At 57.6% G+C, this 19,337-nt stretch overlaps 1 protein-coding gene across 4 annotated transcripts; it reads right to left on the bottom strand.

Annotated features, from left to right (window-relative positions):
• Positions 1-434: 434 nt before the first annotated feature.
• On the bottom strand, positions 435-16,166 carry TNIP1 (TNFAIP3 interacting protein 1). Of its 4 annotated transcripts, none has more exons than XM_032124688.1 (18): positions 16,079-16,166; positions 8,543-8,713; positions 7,426-7,548; positions 7,054-7,136; positions 6,759-6,827; positions 4,868-5,059; positions 4,598-4,692; positions 4,438-4,519; positions 4,109-4,201; positions 3,798-3,863; positions 3,502-3,633; positions 3,290-3,418; positions 2,859-2,975; positions 2,419-2,544; positions 1,929-2,009; positions 1,600-1,794; positions 1,260-1,350; positions 435-920 (listed from the first exon to the last, which is right to left on the bottom strand). In XM_032124688.1, exons 2-18 carry the CDS (start codon positions 8,673-8,675, stop codon positions 895-897), a joined length of 1,833 nt encoding a protein of 610 aa, XP_031980579.1. In that variant the 5' UTR covers positions 8,676-8,713; positions 16,079-16,166; the 3' UTR covers positions 435-894. The 4 variants fall into 4 exon arrangements, with proteins under 4 accessions (XP_031980579.1, XP_031980578.1, XP_031980580.1 ...); XM_032124687.1 differs by lacking the exon at positions 16,079-16,166 and adding an exon at positions 14,593-14,723; XM_032124689.1 differs by lacking the exon at positions 16,079-16,166 and adding an exon at positions 14,593-14,723 and having other exon boundaries at positions 4,109-4,198.
• Between the last annotated feature and the right edge of the window lie 3,171 nt (positions 16,167-19,337).

Raw genomic sequence — 19,337 nt, 5'->3', positions numbered from 1 at the left:
GCTTCCTGCTGTCACACATGTGACAGCCATGCTTACAGAAACTGGGTTGTGTTTGTTTTTTTCCCCTCCAGACCTGTTTTGTGAAGCAAGATTTGCTGTGTGCAATGTCAAAGACTGTCCCCAAGGCCACTGCTGCATGGAAAGGCAGAGGGGGCAGCAGGGGCTTCTCTGCCCTGGCAGAGGTGGGGGGCAGGAGAGGGGAGGGTGAGGGGCTGAGCTCAGCACACAGAGGAAGGTGGGGGGCACACACTTGGGGCAACAGATTCTGGGGTGCCCAAGCAAGGGTTGGGGGTCCCCTTGGCACGAAGTCTGTTTCTATGGCTATACCCGAGCACATGGGGACCAACAGCCCTGGTATCCTTCCCACTCCCCCTCCCCAGGCAGAGGCTGCCCCACAGGAAGCAGCTTTCAGGACAAAACCAGAGAGACTCAGCCACACTTCAGTCCTTAAATAAATACTAAGACACCAACCACCCTCAGGCCGGGCCCTGGCTGCGGCCAGCACCTGCCTGGGAGTGTGGGGTCTCCCACTGCCGGGAGAGTCCCTGCTGTTACCCGCTCCTCCAGAGGCTCTGGACTGGGGTAGCTCCTGGGAAACACTGGCTCCTCTTCCCTGAAGGCCTGGCTTGTGTCTACAGCGATGCCAGGCCTGGCTCCTTATGAGGAAGGGGATGGCTGCAGGGGACTGACCCCGTGCTGGCTGCCATTGCGATGCCACCTTTAGTCCCTCCTTCATGATTTCCTTGGGGGAAGGCGCTGCTGAGCCCCCACGTGCAGCACGTGTCCTTGCACAGGCATGGGCAGCCGGAGGAAGCTCCTGGACACACACACACGGGCACACACACACACCCTACTCCTCTTCCACTGGTGTCGGAGCGTGGCCGGTCCTTGGCGTTAGGGCAGTCCGGGACCTGCCTGTTCTGAGACACAAGAGAGGGGTGGCACAGGGTAAGCACAGTTCTTCATTCTCACACAAGCCCCACAGGAGGGATGCCAGCCATGGCATGGTTGTTATCCCTGAGCACCACCTGCCGTAACTCCATGAGCTTTTGGGGCTCAGCCTGACTTTGGGTGCTGTGGGGATACAGGGATCAGCCCCATGGCATAATCATCCCCTTAGCTGATGAGAGGTGGGGACTAAGGGGAAATGACCACTGCCTGGAGAGATGTGCCCCCATCCCTCCCCACTTGTTCAGCCAAGTGCCCAAAGTCTCAGGGTGAAGGACGGGCACCCCTGCCAGGAAGGGTCTGAGCCTTACCCAAGTCCTTGGGGACCGGTTTCACCCCGACCACTGGTTGGGCGTTCTGGCTGCGAGCCATGGCACAGGGCGGGCGCCAAGGGTACTCGGGCTGTGGGAGGAGATGGAACAGAGACAGGGAATTACCTGGGATGTGAATCATGAGGCTGCACTCTGTGATTGATTGACAAGGTGTGAGGAGGAGAAGAATGGGGTGGAAAGGGGCTGAGCAGCCACATGCCAACAGGACACGGCTCAGCTCCCTGCTCTGGGACGCGGTGGCCCTGGAGGGCAGGGAGCCCCAGACCCACCCACATGTCACCCTCTGCTTCCCCTCCTGCTGGCACAGGTAGAGTCTCACCGGGGGAAAGTGGTGGAAGTTCTGTCCTTGTGTGTGCTCGCCTGGCGTGGCTGGCGGGTATCGGATCTGCTGCCACTCGTCGTAGCCGTGGTACATGGGGTGAGCCATGGGGGGACTGTACTGGTACTGGTACATGGGGCAGGCTGGGCCCAGCGGCCCCGGCCCCGGCTCAGGGTGCAGCCTCTCTCCAGAAGCCTGCAAGGAGCCAGGACAGATGCTGGGGAGATTCCAAGGGCAGCCCACCACCACCCCCACCACCACCCTCACCACCACCCATTACCTGCAGCCCCCAGCCCTTCTGCCCAAAGAGGGTTTCCTCCCATCCCTACCTGTTTGTGCTGTTTCAGCAGCTTCTTCAGCTTCTCCTTCTCCTCCTTCTCCCTCTGGCAGTCGTCTTTGGAGGCTCGCAGCTGGGAGGAAGAGGGGTTAGTGCAGAGCCCACCCTGCCACCCCTCATCTTCGTGGATTGGGGTTGCTGAGGGAATGCCTGCACCAGTCTCCCCAGCCAGACTGCCAGGAGGGGTGCAGAAAGAGGACATGAGTGAAATGAGATGCTCTGGCAGTGACAAGCAGCAGAAAAAACACCCCTCTGGCCCTCCTGTCCCCCTTCAGCCCCTACTCTTAGATATGTACACAGACTGTGACACTGGGGACAAGCACCTCTAACACACCCAGGGCTCCCAGAGTGCTGCTGGTGACACCCAGCCCCTCCTCCGAGGTGGATATGGGGATTGTGACACTGGGGACAAGCATTTCCGAGACACATGGGGCTGACATGGGGCTCCCAGAGCACTGCTAGTAGCACCCAGTACTGCTCACCTGGTTGTTGGAGAGGACCAACTGCTTCTGCAGCTTTTCCAGCTGCTGCTTCAGCTCCTCCTTCTCCTCATTCATCCTCTCCCTGTCACTCCGTTCCCGCTGGAAGTCTTCCTCGAAAATTTTCACCTGTTAGGAAGAAAGAATGTGGATGCACCAGGCTGAGGGCAGACACCTCCCCTAAGCAACCCCATCACTGTGCTGCCATCCTTGACTCTACCAGCCATGCCAAGCCCCAGGCATGTGGGCTGGCATGATGGCCCATGGCTGTGGTCCTTCCAGATGAATGCTTGGAGGATGCTGAGTTGGGTTCCCAACCCCCACCACCCCAGCACTGACACCTGCCCAGCTGCTGCGCTGCTCCTGGCACACAGGGCTTTGCTGTGGAGATTCAGGACATGTATTTCCTTCCCCGTCCCCAGTGGCTCTGTGTCCTGCCCTACCTGCTGCTTGAGTAGCTCATTCTGGGTCAGCAGTTCCTGCTGTGGCAGCTTCCCTGCCGGCTCCATGGCAAAGATGGGTGGTGGAGAGGCTTGGACGTTTAGGGCCTCTTCTAGTGCCTAGAGAGGAAGAGGAGGGAGCAGGGTCAGAGCAAATTCAGTGCCCAAGATGCCTCTGGAGGACCACGGGCATGTGCCCAGCATGGGAAGTGGGTATAACTGGGCAGGGGCAAGAGGGACAACAGACCCTCCTTGAACCCCCCTTCCTGGGAGCCCAGAGGGATGTGGTGGGCCTCATACAAGTGGTGGGCCTGATACAAGTCTCTGCCTGGGCAAGAATGGGTTATCAGGGTCAGTTCTGGATTTGAGAGAGGTGAAGAGACTGGAGAACATTAAAGACATTTTGCAGTGAAGGCTTGTGCCCTGGCCCCCACCTTGTTCAGCCTCTGGATCTCCTTTTCCTGGTATTCCCGCTGCCTGGTGACCGGAGCCAGCTGCTCCTGCAGGAACCGCATCCTCTGCTGCAGGTCCCTCACCTCCATGGCCAGCCTCTCCTTCTCTGCCTGCAGGACCCAGAGTGGGGGGAGATCAGCCAGGGCAGGGCAACAGGGCTGGCAGCTCCCTGTCACCCTTCCCAAGGACTCGCCTCCTCTGTTTCGATCCGGGACTTGGCCAGGAGCAGCTTGCGGTCAAAATCCCGTTGCTTTTGCTCCCGCTCCGACTCCAGCTCGGTCACTGCCCTGCGGGCCTCAGCCAGCTCCTGGTGTAGGTCTGTGACCTGCCAGGAGGGAGTGGGGATGTTGGCCTGGAAGGACTCACACTGGGGGAAAGGAGGTGCAGGCAGCCCCCAAACCTCCCTACACTGTTTCCTCTGAGTGCCCACAGCCAGCACCCAGCAGAAATGTGCCCCCCAAGCACCCAGCCCTGAGCACCCAGGCCTACCTTCTGCTCGTACTTCTGCTTCATGGAGCGGAAATGCTGATCCCATTGCTTATTCACCTCCAGCAGCTGCAGGGAGAGAGGGATGGCTGAACAGGAGCCCAAATCCTGCTACGAACCAGCTGTGGTGGTCCCCAGCAGACTCCTGTTGTGAAAGCACTCTGGAGACCAGCTGGATGGGGATCCCAGCCCCAGCAGTGCTTCCTTGCAGCTCTGAAGCCCTGCCCCAGTCTCTCGGTGCCATCCCAGCCCTGTGCCCCCTCTGCCCACTCCCCGCCTCCTTAGTGGTGCCTCCCTCCCAGCCTGGTCCTCACCTCCCTGCGCTGGTGCTCCAGGATCTTCACCTTCTTTTCCTTGGCCTCCAGCTCTTCTCTGCCCGGCGCCTTCTCCACCATGGCACCGCTCTGCTGGACGCGCACGGGGGGGACCCTCAGGGCTTTTGTGGAGGCTGTGCCCAAGGCCGGCTAAACTCAAGCCAGTTCCCCTCCCACTGCCTCCCCCATCCCCTTGAGACCCTGAGAAGTCCTGCTGGTCATACTGGGACAAACTGGGGGCTCAATTAAAATGAGGCCGTCTTTGCTGATGTGTCAGCGGGCTCCCTGCCTCCTTCCCAGCCCTCTCCAAGGAGATGCTGCCTCCTCACCTGCTGCTGCTCGGCGGCTTCCCTCTTCCCACTGTCCTGGCTGCTCAGCGTCACCATCCTCCGGAGCTCCTGGTTCTCACACCTGTGGGCAGGAAGGGATGGGTCAGCAGGAAGAAGCTCCCAGGGCAGCCCTGTCCCCATCCACATAGCCCAGCCTCACCTGAGCTTCTCCAGAGCCTGGTTTCTCTGCTCCAGGTCATGCTCCAGCTTGGTGCGCAGCTCCTTGTTCTCACTGTGCAGTGTCTCACACAGCGTCTGGAGGGTGAACACTGGCAGTGTGAGGGCCGTGGCCAGCCCTGGGCCACCCACCTCCCAACAAGCCACGCTAAGGAGGTGGATGTCCACCTCAGGGTGAGCAGGAGGGTTTTGGTGGGGCAAAAAAACAGAAGGGGGAAAACCTCCATGAAGCGCCAGGCCAGCCCTCGCTCACCTGCAGGAAGGATGTTCTCTGCTCGTTCTTGTGCACCTTGGAGGCCAAGCGCTTGAGCTCGGAGGCCATGTAGCCCATGCGCACGAAGACCTGGTCCTTGCTGGCCTCCTTGGCACAGCCACTCAGCGTGTTCTCCAGCTGCTGCAGCTGGGGCAGCAGGTTGGCATCCTCGTTCGGTGGCTGCTCCAAGTCCTGGCAATGGGGAGGGGATCAAGTGTGGTCAGACCAGTTAAAGGAGCATTGCAAAGTTCCTCTTGGGGCAGATCAACCTCATGTCCCATCAAAGGCTGTGGTGGGGAGCTGGATCAGCACCAAGACACTCTGCAGCACCCCTCAGTATGCTGAAAAACTGTGCCAGCTTTGTGACGGTCTGACTTCCAGCTGCTGGATATGGCACACCGAGACCCCGGGTGGAGGAGGACATGGCAGCAGCCCATGGACTCCCTGTGCTCTGGCGTAGTCTGAGCAGAATACACTCTCAAATCGCTGACAGCAATGGAGGCATCTCCACCCTTGGTCTCTTCTCCACCCGAGCTCTCCCCATCAGCACCAAGACTAAAAATCCCAGCTCCTGAGACTGTCCTCTCTATGTACACTCTGGTCTGTTGCTGGAAGGGGTTGTGGTCATAACCCAATCCCCACGTTCTCCTTCCACCTGCCCTCCTTCTGTGCTCCCCTGCTGCTGTGGCACGCCAGGCACCAGGAACCCAAGCCCTCTGGCAGGTGACAGCCAAGAGGGTGACGCACAGGATTTAAACAGCAGCTGGGAAAGCCCAGATCAGAGCACACCCACCAGTGTCAGGGCGTACCCTGCCCATGGCAGGTGTCCCCAGGAGGTTTATGCTCCTTTGGTGTGGTTAGTTAACTCCTCCATATCCTAGGAGGTGCTGCTGGCACAACAGCTGGCGCGCATGGCACTGCTGGGAGGAGCTGGGGATGTGCTGGCACACCTACGCCTGCTCCGCTCCCAGCCCCGCTGACTCACCTGCTGCCTGTGGGAATGCCCCAGGTTGCATCACAGGGCAGCCCAGTGTGTCCCCAGCATGCTGACCCTGGAGTTTACAGCCCCAAACCTGCCGTGGGAAGGTGTGTGTGGGGCACAGCACACCCAGCTCCTCCCACCCATGTCTGCTGGCAAGGGAGGCAGTGAGGACCCAAGCTGGGAGAATCTGGGTGTGTGCACAGGACTTGGACTCTGCTTGGGCAGCAGCAGCTGGTGGCTAAGCAGATCCCATTCTGTTCTCCATCACCTCAATAGCTGCACCCCAGGAGGGTCCAGTAAGACTCAACCCCTCCAAGAGCCTCTCTGGCCAATAGGAATAGGATGTACAAGGAGAGCATGTCCTCTTACTGGTACCATGTTGTGCCAGCTAATGTTCATTCCCCTTAGGCTCCCCATCCTTTCTCCCCTCCCTTCCAGCACACAAAAAACCAGACCAGGACAGGTCGGGCAATAACAGCCAGGAGGACATTCAGGTGGCAGCAAATGGAGCACACAGAGGTACTTTGGCTAGGGCAAACCCTTCACACAATGACAGGGCTTGGAAACCTGGTCCTCCTACCCAGAGTGGGCACCAGCTGAACATCAGAGCATCACCGACAGCTACTTGGGTTGTCACAGCTCTTCCTTCCGCTGTTGTGTGGCATCTGCAGACATCAGTGTCCCCATCTGGCTGGGGCTGCTTCACTGGCCCCTTCCCCAAGCCCAGCCAGGCCCTTGTCCAGTTTATCCCTCCTCTGTGGTTTGCCCAAGGGCTGCCTTGACATGGGTCTGCCAGCCCTGCTGGTGCCTGCCTGGGCACTGCACTACAGCCCTGCACACCCCCAAACCCCTGACACTGACTGGCTTGACTCCCCACCCACCAACACCAAATCCTGCAGGGCCACTCACCGCTCTCCTGCTCTCCTGGGGAAACCCCTGCGCTTCGATGGCAACGATCTCAAACTCTGAAGAGGATCCCTGCAAGGAGAGGCAGCCAGGTCAGGGCTCCCCAGGGAATGGCAGCCCAGGATGCCCACCACACAAAGAGAGGGACCACCAGGAGTACAGCAGGGGAGCTGACCCCTCCTTTCAGGTTTATCCCTATTTCTAGAGGCTAAAGGCTGCCTTCTTTTGCTTTAATTAGATGGAGAGTCCCTCCCTCTCCAGCCATGCCAGCACCAGCTTCCACATGCAGCAGACTCACACTCGGAGGTGATTTCCGTGCTTCCGTGTCCGGCTGGGCACTGCCTGGCACTGCCCGTGCGAAGCTGGGATCAGGGCCGACGGCTGCGGAGAGGGGAGAGGATGCAGCCATGAGCTTTTTGGAGAGCAGGGCCTCTCCCCACCTGGCACACGGATGCAGACAGCAGACCCCTGCAAAGTCAGCCACTGATGGATGATTTCTGCCCCAGCTATGGGGATGGGACAGAAACTTCCTTTTAGGAGGATGGCAGTGGTTTGATACACTCCAGAGATGACATGGCAGCAAAGGACCTTCATTAAAGTCTCTTGCACAGCCTTTCCCTTCCCCCAAGCTCAGGATTCTGAGCCATCAGGTTATTCCTCCATCTCCTACCTCCAGTTTCCACCAAGTCCTCCAAGGAAGGTGATCCAATCAGCATTTTGTTGTCCTTCACGAGGTCCTCTGCCTTCTGCCGCAGCTTGGATGCCTCGACCTGGGACTCCTCCAGCAGCTCTCCTGTTGTGGGCAACAAAAGGATACTCAGCCTCCTTCCCTGAGTGCCTGTCCTGCAGTAGTTCCATCCACCAGCACCAATAACCCTGTTTGGCTGGAGAAGTGCCCAGAATAGTCCTTCTTCAGCTGGAAACAACTATTCTGGGATAAATCCAATGGCAGAGCTGGATCAGCGGCTCACTGGTTTCAGAGATCCTCATGATGACACACACAGGTCTGGTTACAGGGGGCAGAAGGGCACCACTGTGGCTCTCAGAGGTCTCCTCTGCTTCCCAGAAGATACAAATTTAAGCCTGGGTGGTGCACTGAGAGGTGCAACCTTCCCACTCTGGGGTCTGGCACGGGCAATGCAATCCTCCCCCAATGAGGGGGGGGCTGCTGTCACACCAGCGACCAGGTAAAGGCATGGTGACACAACAGGAATCATGAGGCAGGTGGAAATTTGGCTGCAGAAGCCAAAGGAGGAAGCTGGCTCACGAGACAGAAAGCAAAACTGGGGGTGGAAGCGGGGGAAGGCTGACAAGAAGAAAGAGGGTGGCACAACTCAGCTGGAACATTTCAACACTGGCATGTTCCTGCTGCCTCAGGGAGCACTCAATGTCAGGTTCCTTAAGAAACACCTGGGAAAAGCCCCTGGCCCAGCAGGGCTTGCAGGAGGTGGGGATTTTCATCAAAAGCAAAACAGATCCCAGCACCTATGAACTCTTAAGGAGCTGTCCTTGCTCCAGCACTTGTCTTTTCTTTCCAGCTGTTTATTCCACCATAAAACACCCCAGAAGTTCAGCAAAATTCTTGCTCCCTCTGCATTGCCATGTGAAAAAGCTCAGATATCCTGCTCAACCCTCCAGGACAGGGAGAGCTTTGCTGCTGCCCCAGTGCCAAGACTCACAGCTTCTACCAGCACCCTTCCTCAACCAAGCAAGAAACCCCCGGCTTTGTGGGCACACGCTGGGCTGCCCCAAAGGCAAATCTCATCCCCCTGGCACACAGCAGTTACCGATAGACTTGATCCCTTGCATCTTCTCTTTCAGCCGGGTGTTCTCCTCCACCAGCCGCTCCAAGGCCGTGGATCCATTTTCCTTGGAGCCCCCGCCGGGGTCATATATATGGTAAGGTCCTCTCCCTTCCATGCCTGCTGTTCAGTCGCCTACCTCCCAGCCAGGCATCCCTGCAAGGCAATGGAGCACGCTGTCACCTTGCTCTGGCTCCAGATGATGCCACAGTCCCCTGGCCCAGCCCTATGGGGGGTCTGGGATGCTGTGCTGGTGCCTCACTGCTCGCCAGCCAGCCAACAAGTGACCCAGGTGAAGGCACTTCCCCCTCCAGCCCTGCTTGGGGCAAATGTGTCAGGGTGACTCATAGCCATGAGAAGTGTCACAGGAGGAGGCATCACCAGCAGCCTCACTTGGGGCTGGCTCTCCATGCAGAGCACTGGAGTCACAGAGAAGGCTGCAACCCCTGGTTGCTGCATCTCTGGAGAGATGGAGACCCAGCTCAGGAACATCCACCTATGCCAGCACAAACCTGGGCGCTGTCACCAGGGCATCCTGCCCAACATACGGTATTTCTGGGGTGCATAAAGGCTCGTGAGGGGCTGTTTGGGGAGGGGCAGTGTCTGCAGCTCCAAAAGCCTTAACCAACAGCTAGGGGGAAGTTTGGGCAGTATTGGGGGATGAGGCCCAGGAGCCAGGCAGGGACCCACTCTGTCCTCTGGCTCAGCCAGAAAAACTGGCTGTCAGCAGCATGGCTTCCTGAATTGGGCACAGGGAACATCCGGGCATGTGCTGGGCTGGAAGCGAAGCCCAGGGAGACAAAACACCCGCAAGCAGTGTGTGCTCTTTGCTTTTCTAATTCCTTGCACTTGCAGGTGGCCTAAGGCCTCCCCTGTGCTGAAGTTTGGCCTGGGGACAGCTGGTCAGGATCCTGGCTCCAGGTCTCACCCATCTCCTGGGGGGATAAAGCAGGTGCTGTGAATCACAGCACAGCTTATCAGAACTACCCCCCATGATGCCAGCTGGTTATAACATGGAGCAGAGCAGCAGCTGAGAAGGTTCCTGTGCCAGCTAGAGCTGTGGTGCTGCCTGGGGGCACAACAGGAGTACCCCAAAGTGCTCTTCTCCCAGCCAAGACAGCTGGTGAGCAGGAAGGGACTGAGAGGAGGCATTTTGAAAGGGGAAGGGGGTAGCCTATACCTGAAACTGTCTCAATCTCAGACTAATGCTCATGCCATGAGTGATCCAGGCTGATCTCCAGTTTGGATGACCTGCCTGCCAGGGAGCGGCAGGGACTTTCCAGATGACAACTGCCACCTGGCAGCATCCACAACTGGAGCAGCAATTAACGCCTGCCTCAGCGACAGGGAATTGGGCCTGGCCTCGGCAGTACTCTGCTTCTGGGAGATGCACTGGTGGGTCTCACCATCCTCCTGCTCCGTGGGTGCTGCCAAGCCCCCCATTGCCTCTGGCCCTCCACAGGGAGCCAGTGACCCTGTCCCAAGCAGCTGGAAGTGGTGACCACTGGAAGCTGCCCAGCTGTGGTGGTGTGGGGTGAGCTGAGGAGAGGCTATTCCTGGAGCCCAGAGCAGCTGACAGGAAGCTGTGGAAGAACCAGGGCCATTTCCGAGCTGTGGGTCCCTGTGATGGCAGCACTGTCACAGCTGGTCTTAAATAGAGGACAGGTTTGGATTAGGTATTAGGGAGAGATTCTTTACTTTGAGGGCCGTGAGGCACTCAAACAGGCTGCCCAGAGCAGCTGTGGCTGCCCCATCCCTGGAAGTGCTCAAGGCTAGGTTGGATGAGCCCAGCACGTAGCCCAGTGGGACCCTTGTGGCTGGGAAATGCCATCACCTGTGGCCACGCTACCCACCTGGCCAGCCCGGTAGACGACAGGGATGGCATCACAGCCTGGCTGGGGACACGAGTCTCCCTCTCACTGCTGTCCAGTCACCACATGCTGCTCCAGACCTCGGGTTCTGGGAACACCTGGGTACCAAACCCACTCTGCAGTGACCACTTTGCAGGGCATCCGCATCGTGCACCAGCACGAGCCCAGGTGTGTGTCAGGGGCGGCAGGGAGAGAAGGAAGGAAAGGCAAGAGCTGCTCTCTCCTGCAGTACCATCTCCCCATGTGGCTTGGAAGCAGCCTGAAATACCAGTCCTCATTCTCTCAACGCCAGACCCCAAACCTGGAGGTTTTCTGCCTTGTCCCACAGCACATGGGAGGTCCCTGTCCCCTGTGCACCCCTCTAGGAATCCCTCAAACACAGTCCAGCTGCACTGATCACCCTGCCAAACAGCAGAGCTCACTCACAGTGATCACATATTCTCCCAGCCAGATGGAACCACTGAAAACCTCTGATATTCCCTATTCTCAAGATTCTATCAGGAACTTTTCTACTCAAGGCCTGTACCCTACCAGGGAGATTGCAGCAAAGGGACCACAGGAGCTGTTTTCAAACAACAGCTGGGGAGAGGAACTGGACTATCTCCAGCTGACGGAAGCCACAAATTCACCAGCAAACAATAGCCAGCAAGAGGGAGGGGTTTCCACAGCATTCCAGGCCATCACTGGGGACAGGGTGGGTTTTCCTGGAATGGAGGCACAGTCCAATTTCTGCAAGGAGCCGCTGGAACAGAGAGGTCACCCTGGGGACCAGAGACCAAGCCACTGATCCCAATCTTGGTTTGTTGTAGCTTTTTTCCTTAAGAGTTCTGACAGGTGAGATTTACAGTGAAAAATCTCATTTCAATAAAAACACGAGGGGAGGAGAGAAGGGACCACAGACCAGCACCTAACGGTGGTTAACTACACAAAGAAAACACAGCTACCACAAACTCCAGCAGAAACCACCAAACCACCAGAAAACACTTTCCTCTTTGCCAGTCAACAGTTCCTAAGGTGATCTGACAGTATTTCACAGCCCTGGGGGCTGAGGGCCAGGCATGGACCGTGGCTGCCCAGCTGCAGCTCGCTGGCTCCGTGCCCAGCCACTGTCAGAGATTGCCAGCCGGACACCCGTGGGTGTTGCTGGTTCCATGTGGGACACCAAGACCTTTAGGTAGCAAGTTTTTATGGCAACTCAGCAACAGTAGAGAATGAGAGTGTGAGTGGGCAGGGGAGACTCATGGGCAAAGACGAAATCAGAGTGGTGTTTAAATAGCTGTGCTGTGGCTTGGGAGTGAGCTGGAGCTGTCACCGCTGTCACCCAGAACAACACGCATCACTGCCACAGCAATCACTGTACCAGCCACGCAGAAGTGGCAGAAGGATGTGATTCCTACTTTACAATTACTGAACGCTGAAGATACCAAGGCTTGGGATGTGAATCCTGTGCAGGAGGGTGCTGGCACTGCTGGGGGTTTGCTTTGGGCAGTGACCCCAGGGTGGGGAGCAGCCTCCCAGAGCTGCAGGCTTGGCAGCCCTTCAATTCCCATCCTGTGATGGCCCAGCCCTAAGGAGAAGGGGGTTTTCCTTACTCCAGTGCACAATATTCACAGGAAGCCTCCTCCGCACCAGGATCACAGGAGGTGAAAGCAAATCCCTGCAGGCTGCCAGCATAATTTTCCCATGACTGGGGCTGCTGGGTCCCTGGCATGCCTCCTCAGAGGGAAAGCAAAAGCCATTCAGACAGACACCATGGAACAAATTTTTTTTGTTTGTCTGTCATTTTACTGGAAAACGCCTGGAAATGATCAGTTTGATCATTTTACTGGGAAACACTGTAGCCCCCAGACTGGTTTTCTTCTAGAGAGCTCCAGCAGCTCTCCAGACAACGGACACCCATTCCTGGGCTGCTGGACTGGTCTCATTTGCAGGAAAGCAAAAGTGGAGCTGGCTTTAGGAGGCAGCAGTAATGAGACTTTTTGGGCACCGCAGTCCACTGGGCTGGGAGTAATAAAAGAAGAGAAAAGCAGGTATTGCAAGGCTCAGGTCTCAAAGGCAAAGGTCTGAACCTCCACTTGCAGTGGTTTCCTTTCCAGCCAGTTTAGCCACAAAGAGAGGGTGGGAAAGGCGAGAGCCATACCCAAAACACAGCAGGTATTAAAAGATGTCCCCCAGCCAGAAATCCCACTCTCGCCTCAAAAACCCACCTCCCAAAGAGGCTTCACTAAACAACCTGCTTCTGATGGGGCTGCTCACAAAGGAAATAAAGCATTTCCCTGGGTCTGCCAGGTTTACAAACATGGGTAACCACACACAGCTGCATCCTGAGCTCCTCAGGATAGGCTGAAGCTTCAGTGTAGGCAGGACATGCAGCCAGGCATGGTGCTGGTGCTCTCCTGGCAGCATGGGGGTGGACTTACGCAAGACCCCGTCTTCTGCTGCAAAGACATCTGGCTCATCCTGCCTGCTCCACTTCTCCCTGCAGAGCTCAGCAGCATCATGGCTGCTTGTCACAGCACTCCAAAGCAGAACAAGGCATAGCCACCCCTTTCCTTGTAGCCTTTTCCTTGCTTCCAAGCTACTCCTGTCCATCTTGGTGTGCTTCGGCCAGCAACAACCAAGTGGCAGCAGACGGTGGCACCACAAAGCTACACCAGCGAAGTTCCACCCAAAGTGTAAGGACTGCTGCTTTAAAACCAAATCTGCAATGCCACAAGAGTAGATGGTTCGGTTTCCTCCACCCACGAGAGTTCTGTACCAGCTGCTGGCAAACAACAACCCATAGCCCTGTGCTAAATAGGTCTGCTCAGCGTAGGTCGGGCCGAAAGGGCGTTGTGGGATTTCTTGCAGAGCCAGGAACGATGCCAAAGGCAGCAAAAAGCCTCTCCTGTTTTCTTCTTGTTTACTTCACCTCACTACAGAGACAGCTCTCAAGGATGTGCCTGGTTGGAGCCTTCCTGTCTCCAGAACTCATCCCAGTGCCCAAAGTCCAGTCTCCAGAACGCTTCAGCTGACAGCGCTCTTTGTGAAATGTGCACTCCAAAAGAGCTTGTGGCAGCAGAACAGCTCCCATTCCCCCAGGTGGTGGGAATAACCCACCCAAGTGATGGGAATAACCCACCTAAGTGATGGGAATAACCAGCTCAATGGAAAAGGCTGCATTTGACTTCTTGATATAGGGGACAACCTGTGTATCAGGGACACAGGAACAGGACAGCTGGATCTCTCAGAGGATGCAGATCCCCGTGAGTCCCACCTGGAGCTATTCTCACCCAAAATCATCCGTGACAGGCAGCATCTTTTTTATTTTTTTCTCTGCCCTCCGTGGCGATCTTAGCATGGAACTGAGGGAGGGGAAAGGGGTAGACAAGCTGTGCCTCCCTCCCAAAAGAGAAGGATGCTGCCATCCCTGCTCCAGCTATTCCAGCCTCTGATCCGCATGCGATACGGACACACACGGCTGGACCAGAGTGAAAAAGTCAAAGAGAAAGGAAAACAGCATGGACAGGAGGGTCCTTGAGGCCACGGCCGCCGCAGCCCCCCTGGAGGGGACACGCGCTCCGGCGCTGCCCGGGGGGGATCGCAAACCAGGAATAGTCGGGAGGCAGATGCGTGGGCCCGGGGAAACGCCGGGGTTGTGCAAGGCGGGCCGAGGGAGGAGCGGGGCCGGGCACGGCAGCGGAGCGGGGCCGCCGCGGGGCATCGGCACCGCCCGGGGGGCGAGGGGACCCCCACCCGCACCCCGCCGAGCCTCCTCCTCTCCCCCCGGGCACCGCCGGGAACACAGACACCCAGCCTGTCCCCCGCGGGGGCCGGCAGCAGCCCCCGCCCTGACCGGGAGAGGGTAAACTGAGGCACGGCACGATTGCCGCGACAGCCTGCGGCACCGGGCGGCCCCGGGGCAAATCCCCGGGGGACGGCACGGCCCCGGTCCCCTCCGGGGTCTCACCCCGACCACCCGAGCGGCCCGAGAGCCCGGGAACCGGCCAGATACAGGCAACGCGCAGCCCCGATCCCGGCAGTTCCCTCCGGCCCGGGCCCCTTCGCTGGGGCGGCGCGACCCCGGTGCCCGGTAAGAGCCCGGTGCCCCGGGCAGGGCTCCTGTCCGCGAGGGCGGCAGGGCCCCGCAGGGCCCCGCAGGGCCCCGCAGCGCTCCGAGCTCACCTGCCGTGCGCACCGCGGCGGGGCCGCTGCCGGGATCGGGATCGGGGTCGGGGTCGGGGTCGGGGGCTCGGTCCGGGTCCCTCCGCTCCGCCACCAGCACCGGGGCTGGTTCCGCCCCCGGGAAATTCCCAGCCTGACTGACAGGCGGCGCAGCCAATCGGCGCGCGGCACGGGGTATAAAGGGGAGGGCGGGGAGGTGGTGGGGAAGGTGCTCGTCATGGCGGAGCTGTTGTCGCTGTTTGTGTCCCTTGTGGGTTCCCTGGGGCTGCACGGCCCTGCCGCCCGGCTGAGTGGGGCTCTGAGGGGCGGCATCAGCCGGCCTGCGCCTTCCTTCTGTGGGTGGTTCCGCTCGTAGGGGAGCGGCGAGGCCGAGCCCTGCAGCGGCTCCCCCGGCTCGTGGAGACACAAAATGGCGGGGCCGAGGGGGGCTCCCCGCGTCCCCCCGGTGTGGAGGAGCAATGGCTGAGGGGAGGCTGTGCTGAGCCGCTCTGCTGGCCTCGGCACCGGGAGGGAGGAGGGTGGTGCTGCCGGCCGGCTGAGGCTGATGTTCCTCTGAGGCAGGGAGAATTCCCCACCGAGCCTTGAGGAAATTCCACCCTTTAACCGGAGCGTGTATTCCAGGGATCCCTTTCCTCTGTGCTGCTGCTGGAATTGTGCCGTCATGAAGCACCGAAATCAGCCAGAGGATCAACAAGCACAGGGAGCACCTGGTTTCACTCTGGTCTTTGGGACTTGCTCAGCAACTACCTGATTTTCTTTCTTTGGTTGGTTTTGCCACAAGGAGAAGGTGGTGGGTTTTTATTAAATATATGTATAAATAAAAGCAACAAACCAGGAGTGAAGAAATCCCGTTGTAAGCAGCTGTGCTACTCTTTGCCTGTACTCCAGACATGTCCTCCTTAGGTGACCTGGTGCTGTGTTCATCGAGGTCCTTCGCTGGAGCAGCCCCAGTCCTGGCTTCTTGCTCAGCTGTATTCACACAGCCGCACCACTTCTTGGGGATTTGATGTTTTGGGTTGTAAGAATTAAAACCCCACAATCTCCTTTTCCTGACTGCCCTTCACTGGCAGCAGGACGTCACCCTGGCAGCCTGGCTGGGTAATGAGAGCTCAGCGCTGGTGGGACCCTGATGTGCTCTTTGTGCTCGTGTTTGAAGTCTCAGCTGGGGATGAGACAGCAGGACCCCACACATGCCCAATATCTTCCCTTTTGTTCCCTGAAAGTCTTGTTTTACCCCAATGAGAAGCCCAGTGCTGTTCTGCAACCCTTCAGAAAACCTGTCTTCAAAGCTAAATGCAGTCCCACAGAACCAGAAAACGCTTTGTTTATAAGTTAATGCCTCAGCCTGCATGAAATAATGAAACCCTGCTTATTTCTGTGAGGAGAAAAAAGGGTGGTTTAGTTTTTCAGCACCCCAAAAGCTGCCTGCCTTCCCCTCACTCCATCCCAGGCACTCTCACACCGAAAAAATCACCGCACTACTCACCAGGCTGGGTCCTGGAGGGGCCTGGGGGGAGTGAGAGCCCTTCAGAGCAGGAGCTCTGTGCCTGCAATCCCCAAATGCAGGAAGGCTGGCCCAGCTGAGCTTACTTTTAGGCATGGAGAAGGGGAATTCCCCATGATGGAGGTCCCAGACAGCCTCTGTGTGGTTTTGATAGGGAGCCAGGCACCACTTAAAGGGCTCTCCTGTGCCGTTCCTCCCAGGGGCCTGTCGTGTCAGGTATTAGTCAGCAGAAGCTGAGGTGGGGGGGCTGTCGTGGAGGCTGTGATTCACTTTTGGACAACTGGAGAACCTTGTTACATCATTTTCCTTGCCTGGTTTCTGGGTAACTTCACCGGGATTGCAAACATGTGCTTTTTCTCAGAGAAACTGCTGCATCTGGCAAGAGGCATTGTTGTTCCATGTGTATTTCCACCTCATCCTTGTCTCTATCTGGAGTCAGAACAGGATGCATCTTCCCGGGGAAGCAGGGAAGAGCTGGCTCTGTTGATGGAGGCACACAGGTGATGGTTTTCCTGGGTTGCAGAGAATCCCTGGAAACCATCCACCAGGAGAACTGGCGGTCAGAACCAAGGTTGGAGCCAACTGGTGCTGGAATAACCACCAAGGCTTTAAATGTTTCTATTTTATAGAGGCTGATTCCAGCTCCCCAGCTCCTTGCCAGCAGGTACAGTTGTACCTGGCAGGGCATTTGGTCTACACTTGCCAGGTGTGAACTGCAAGGCCTGAAGAGGGCCCGGCTTTAGTCCATCTGATTTGGATGGCAGGACTGTGAGTGCTGGGCAGGAGGGTGAGGAGCTGTGGGTCTGGGGTCTGCCTGCACCTGGGAACCCGTGGATGGCATGCCCTGACCCAGTCCCTCTCCACCTCTCTAGCCAGCTGCTCCTTGTGTTTTTACCTGAGCTTGTCAGCTCAGGCTGGCCCAAACACCAGCATGAATTTCACTATGAAAACAAAAGGCTTTTGGTCCTGCTGGGCCTTCCTTGTTCCTTTGGTTCCTCCATGCTCCCCGGGGAGAAAACTCGCCTGATGGCAGCTGTGGTTTATGAGCACACCTGTGTGGCTGTGAGGGTGTGTTCACAGCTGACACGTTGACATGCTAGGGGGGTTTGTTTTGGCACAGAGAGTTGGGTTCAGCACCTTCGGTGGCAGCTCACTTATGTGAAGATGCTCTGATTGCTGCTGTGTTGTGGAAATGAGCTGAGAAGGAACACAGGCTGTGGATGGGGCTGGTGGAACTCCCCTGTCCTCAGCTCCTGCTTGTCTCAGATCAGGTCTGGCTTCCTTCAAGTCGATCCCACTCCAGAGTGAGCAGGGTGGTCCCAGTGGTGTGAATCCAAAGTGGAACTGGCCCAACGGCTCACATTGCCCAAAATATCCCCCTGCCCTCTGTGCTGCTGGGCAAACGGAGCTCACTTGAACCCTGATGGTTGGCTGTGGCTGTGCCTGGAGCTGGCCCTGGAGCAAGGTGGGAGCAGAGCAGGCAGCGGATGCAGCTGGTTTGGCACAGCATTCCAGGGCCACTCATGGGCTGAGCCCCGCAGGGGGCTGCCAATGGATCCCTCTTGGCATCAGCAGCTGGGACCTGCTGTTTGTGCTGTGCTGGTTGGATGTGTCCCAGTGCTCCGGCAGCAAAAGGAAGCAGAAGGCCGACAGTGACGCTGTGAGAGTGGGGAGGAAGCTCTGTCTGCAGGAGGGGATTTCCAGAACATTGTGATTTGCTGCGTATGCAAATCAGAAACTCAAATTAACCTGGCAGGATGGGAGGGCTCTGGGATGGAGGGCAAGGGAGAGGCAGGGGAGGGAGTCTGGGATAGTTGGCTGCTGGGAGGGCAGAAGGGAGCATGGAAGGGATCAAGATGGGAGAGAAGAGAGGTATTGGGGAGCAATCCTGCTCCACCAAGCCTCTGCGGTACCCTGCCTTCACACACCCTGGCTTTCGAGGGATGCTGGGCTGCACTCACTTTGCTGGGTTGACCCTCTCGCTGAATGAGGGCTCCCTTCTTCCTCTGCCTCTGGCATGTGAGGCTGGCTGGACTCAGTGTCACCCACTTCACAGGAGATCACCACCTCCTGCCATCCTCTCCCTCCTCCACAGTCAGCAGGGGATGGGTTGTGGTGGGACCTTTTGCAGTCCTGTAGTAGATATGCCAAAAACTGTGGGAACTGGGTCTGGGATTGCTCAGAGGATTTCCTTGCATGCCTTAAGCTTTGAATCATTTGGAGTCTCAATGTACAAAACCAGCAATATGCACAGAGGGGATTTTCCTCTCTTCCTCTCTCCCCAGGCTGTGTCTCATCCAGTTGCAAAGGCTGAGAAGAGGGCTCAGCAGCAGTCATCATGTCCTGTAGAACTGCTCCAGAGATGTGGGAACAGTCCTGGAGAGCTCAGCTGTTTCCTCAGCCCCAGTTCGCTGTGGGGAACAGGCTGGGCAGTGAGGGCACATGGATATGAGGGGCAAGGCTCCTGCTTCCTCCTTTGGCTTGGGAAGAGGAAGAGCTGAAGAAGAAACCTCTGCCACCTCCCAAGACTGAAGGCTGGGTCTCTCCCTCGGGGGAAGGGGAGGACAGCAGGTGGGATGGAAGTGGCTCACATTGTGTCAGGGATTAAGGCCAACATCCCATCTGCCTCTGTGGCTCCTCCTCTCCAGGGGCTGGCAGCAAAGAGGATCTGCAGTGGCTGACTCAGAGCAGAGGTCCAGCCCTCTGCGCAGCAAACATGGGCTCGTGGGATTTTCTGAATGTTGCAACCTGTGAAATCTGGCCTTGGCTTTGCCTGGAAGTGAGCCCTTACCCCCAACATTGCTGGTCAATGTGCAAAGTGTAAATCCCAGACTCTTCCCTGCAGCAGCCCTGAAAGCTAAAGCGTGGATGGCCAGCGTGGACCTGCCTCCAGCCCTTACCCTGCTCACAGCCTTGCTAATTCTTCTCCCTTCCTTTCCTAGCCTTCCTTGAAATGCTCACCTCCTTGTTGATCACAGAGGTTAGGAATGAGATTTGTCACCAACTGCTCTCGGACTAGGCAGGTTGGAGCCAGTGGATGGAGCAGAGGTGTTCCTGGACAGTGGTGCTATGAAGTGTATTTTCTCTGGAGACCAGGATGCTACAGGGACAGGGATGAAGCTGCTTTTTGAGTGAGTCCCAGAGGCTATGCTAGTGCTTCCCAAGATCCTATCACCCTCCTGGCATTGCCTTAGGATGGGTAGCTCTGCTGAGCGCAGGGCAGTTTGTGGTTCTTTGTAGG

The sequence above is a fragment of the Corvus moneduloides genome, chromosome 15 (assembly GCF_009650955.1).
Source record: "Corvus moneduloides isolate bCorMon1 chromosome 15, bCorMon1.pri, whole genome shotgun sequence".
Lineage (NCBI taxonomy): Eukaryota > Metazoa > Chordata > Aves > Passeriformes > Corvidae > Corvus > Corvus moneduloides.
Note: the sequence above shows the minus strand (reverse complement) of the source record. Positions and strands in the feature narration are given on the sequence as shown.

What these genes read in the sequence shown, in the direction of transcription:
- TNIP1 (XM_032124688.1), bottom strand. Translation starts at nt 8,675, where the DNA reads ATGGAAGGGAGAGGACCTTACCATATATATGACCCCGGCGGGGGCTCC. An exon ending in GGACTTGGTGGAAACTGGAG is followed by an intron (nt 7,137 to 7,425) that starts GTAGGAGATGGA and finishes CCCTCTCCGCAG; the next exon opens with CCGTCGGCCCTGATCCCAGC. An exon ending in CCCGGATCGAAACAGAGGAG is followed by an intron (nt 3,419 to 3,501) that starts GCGAGTCCTTGG and finishes TGGGTCCTGCAG; the next exon opens with GCAGAGAAGGAGAGGCTGGC.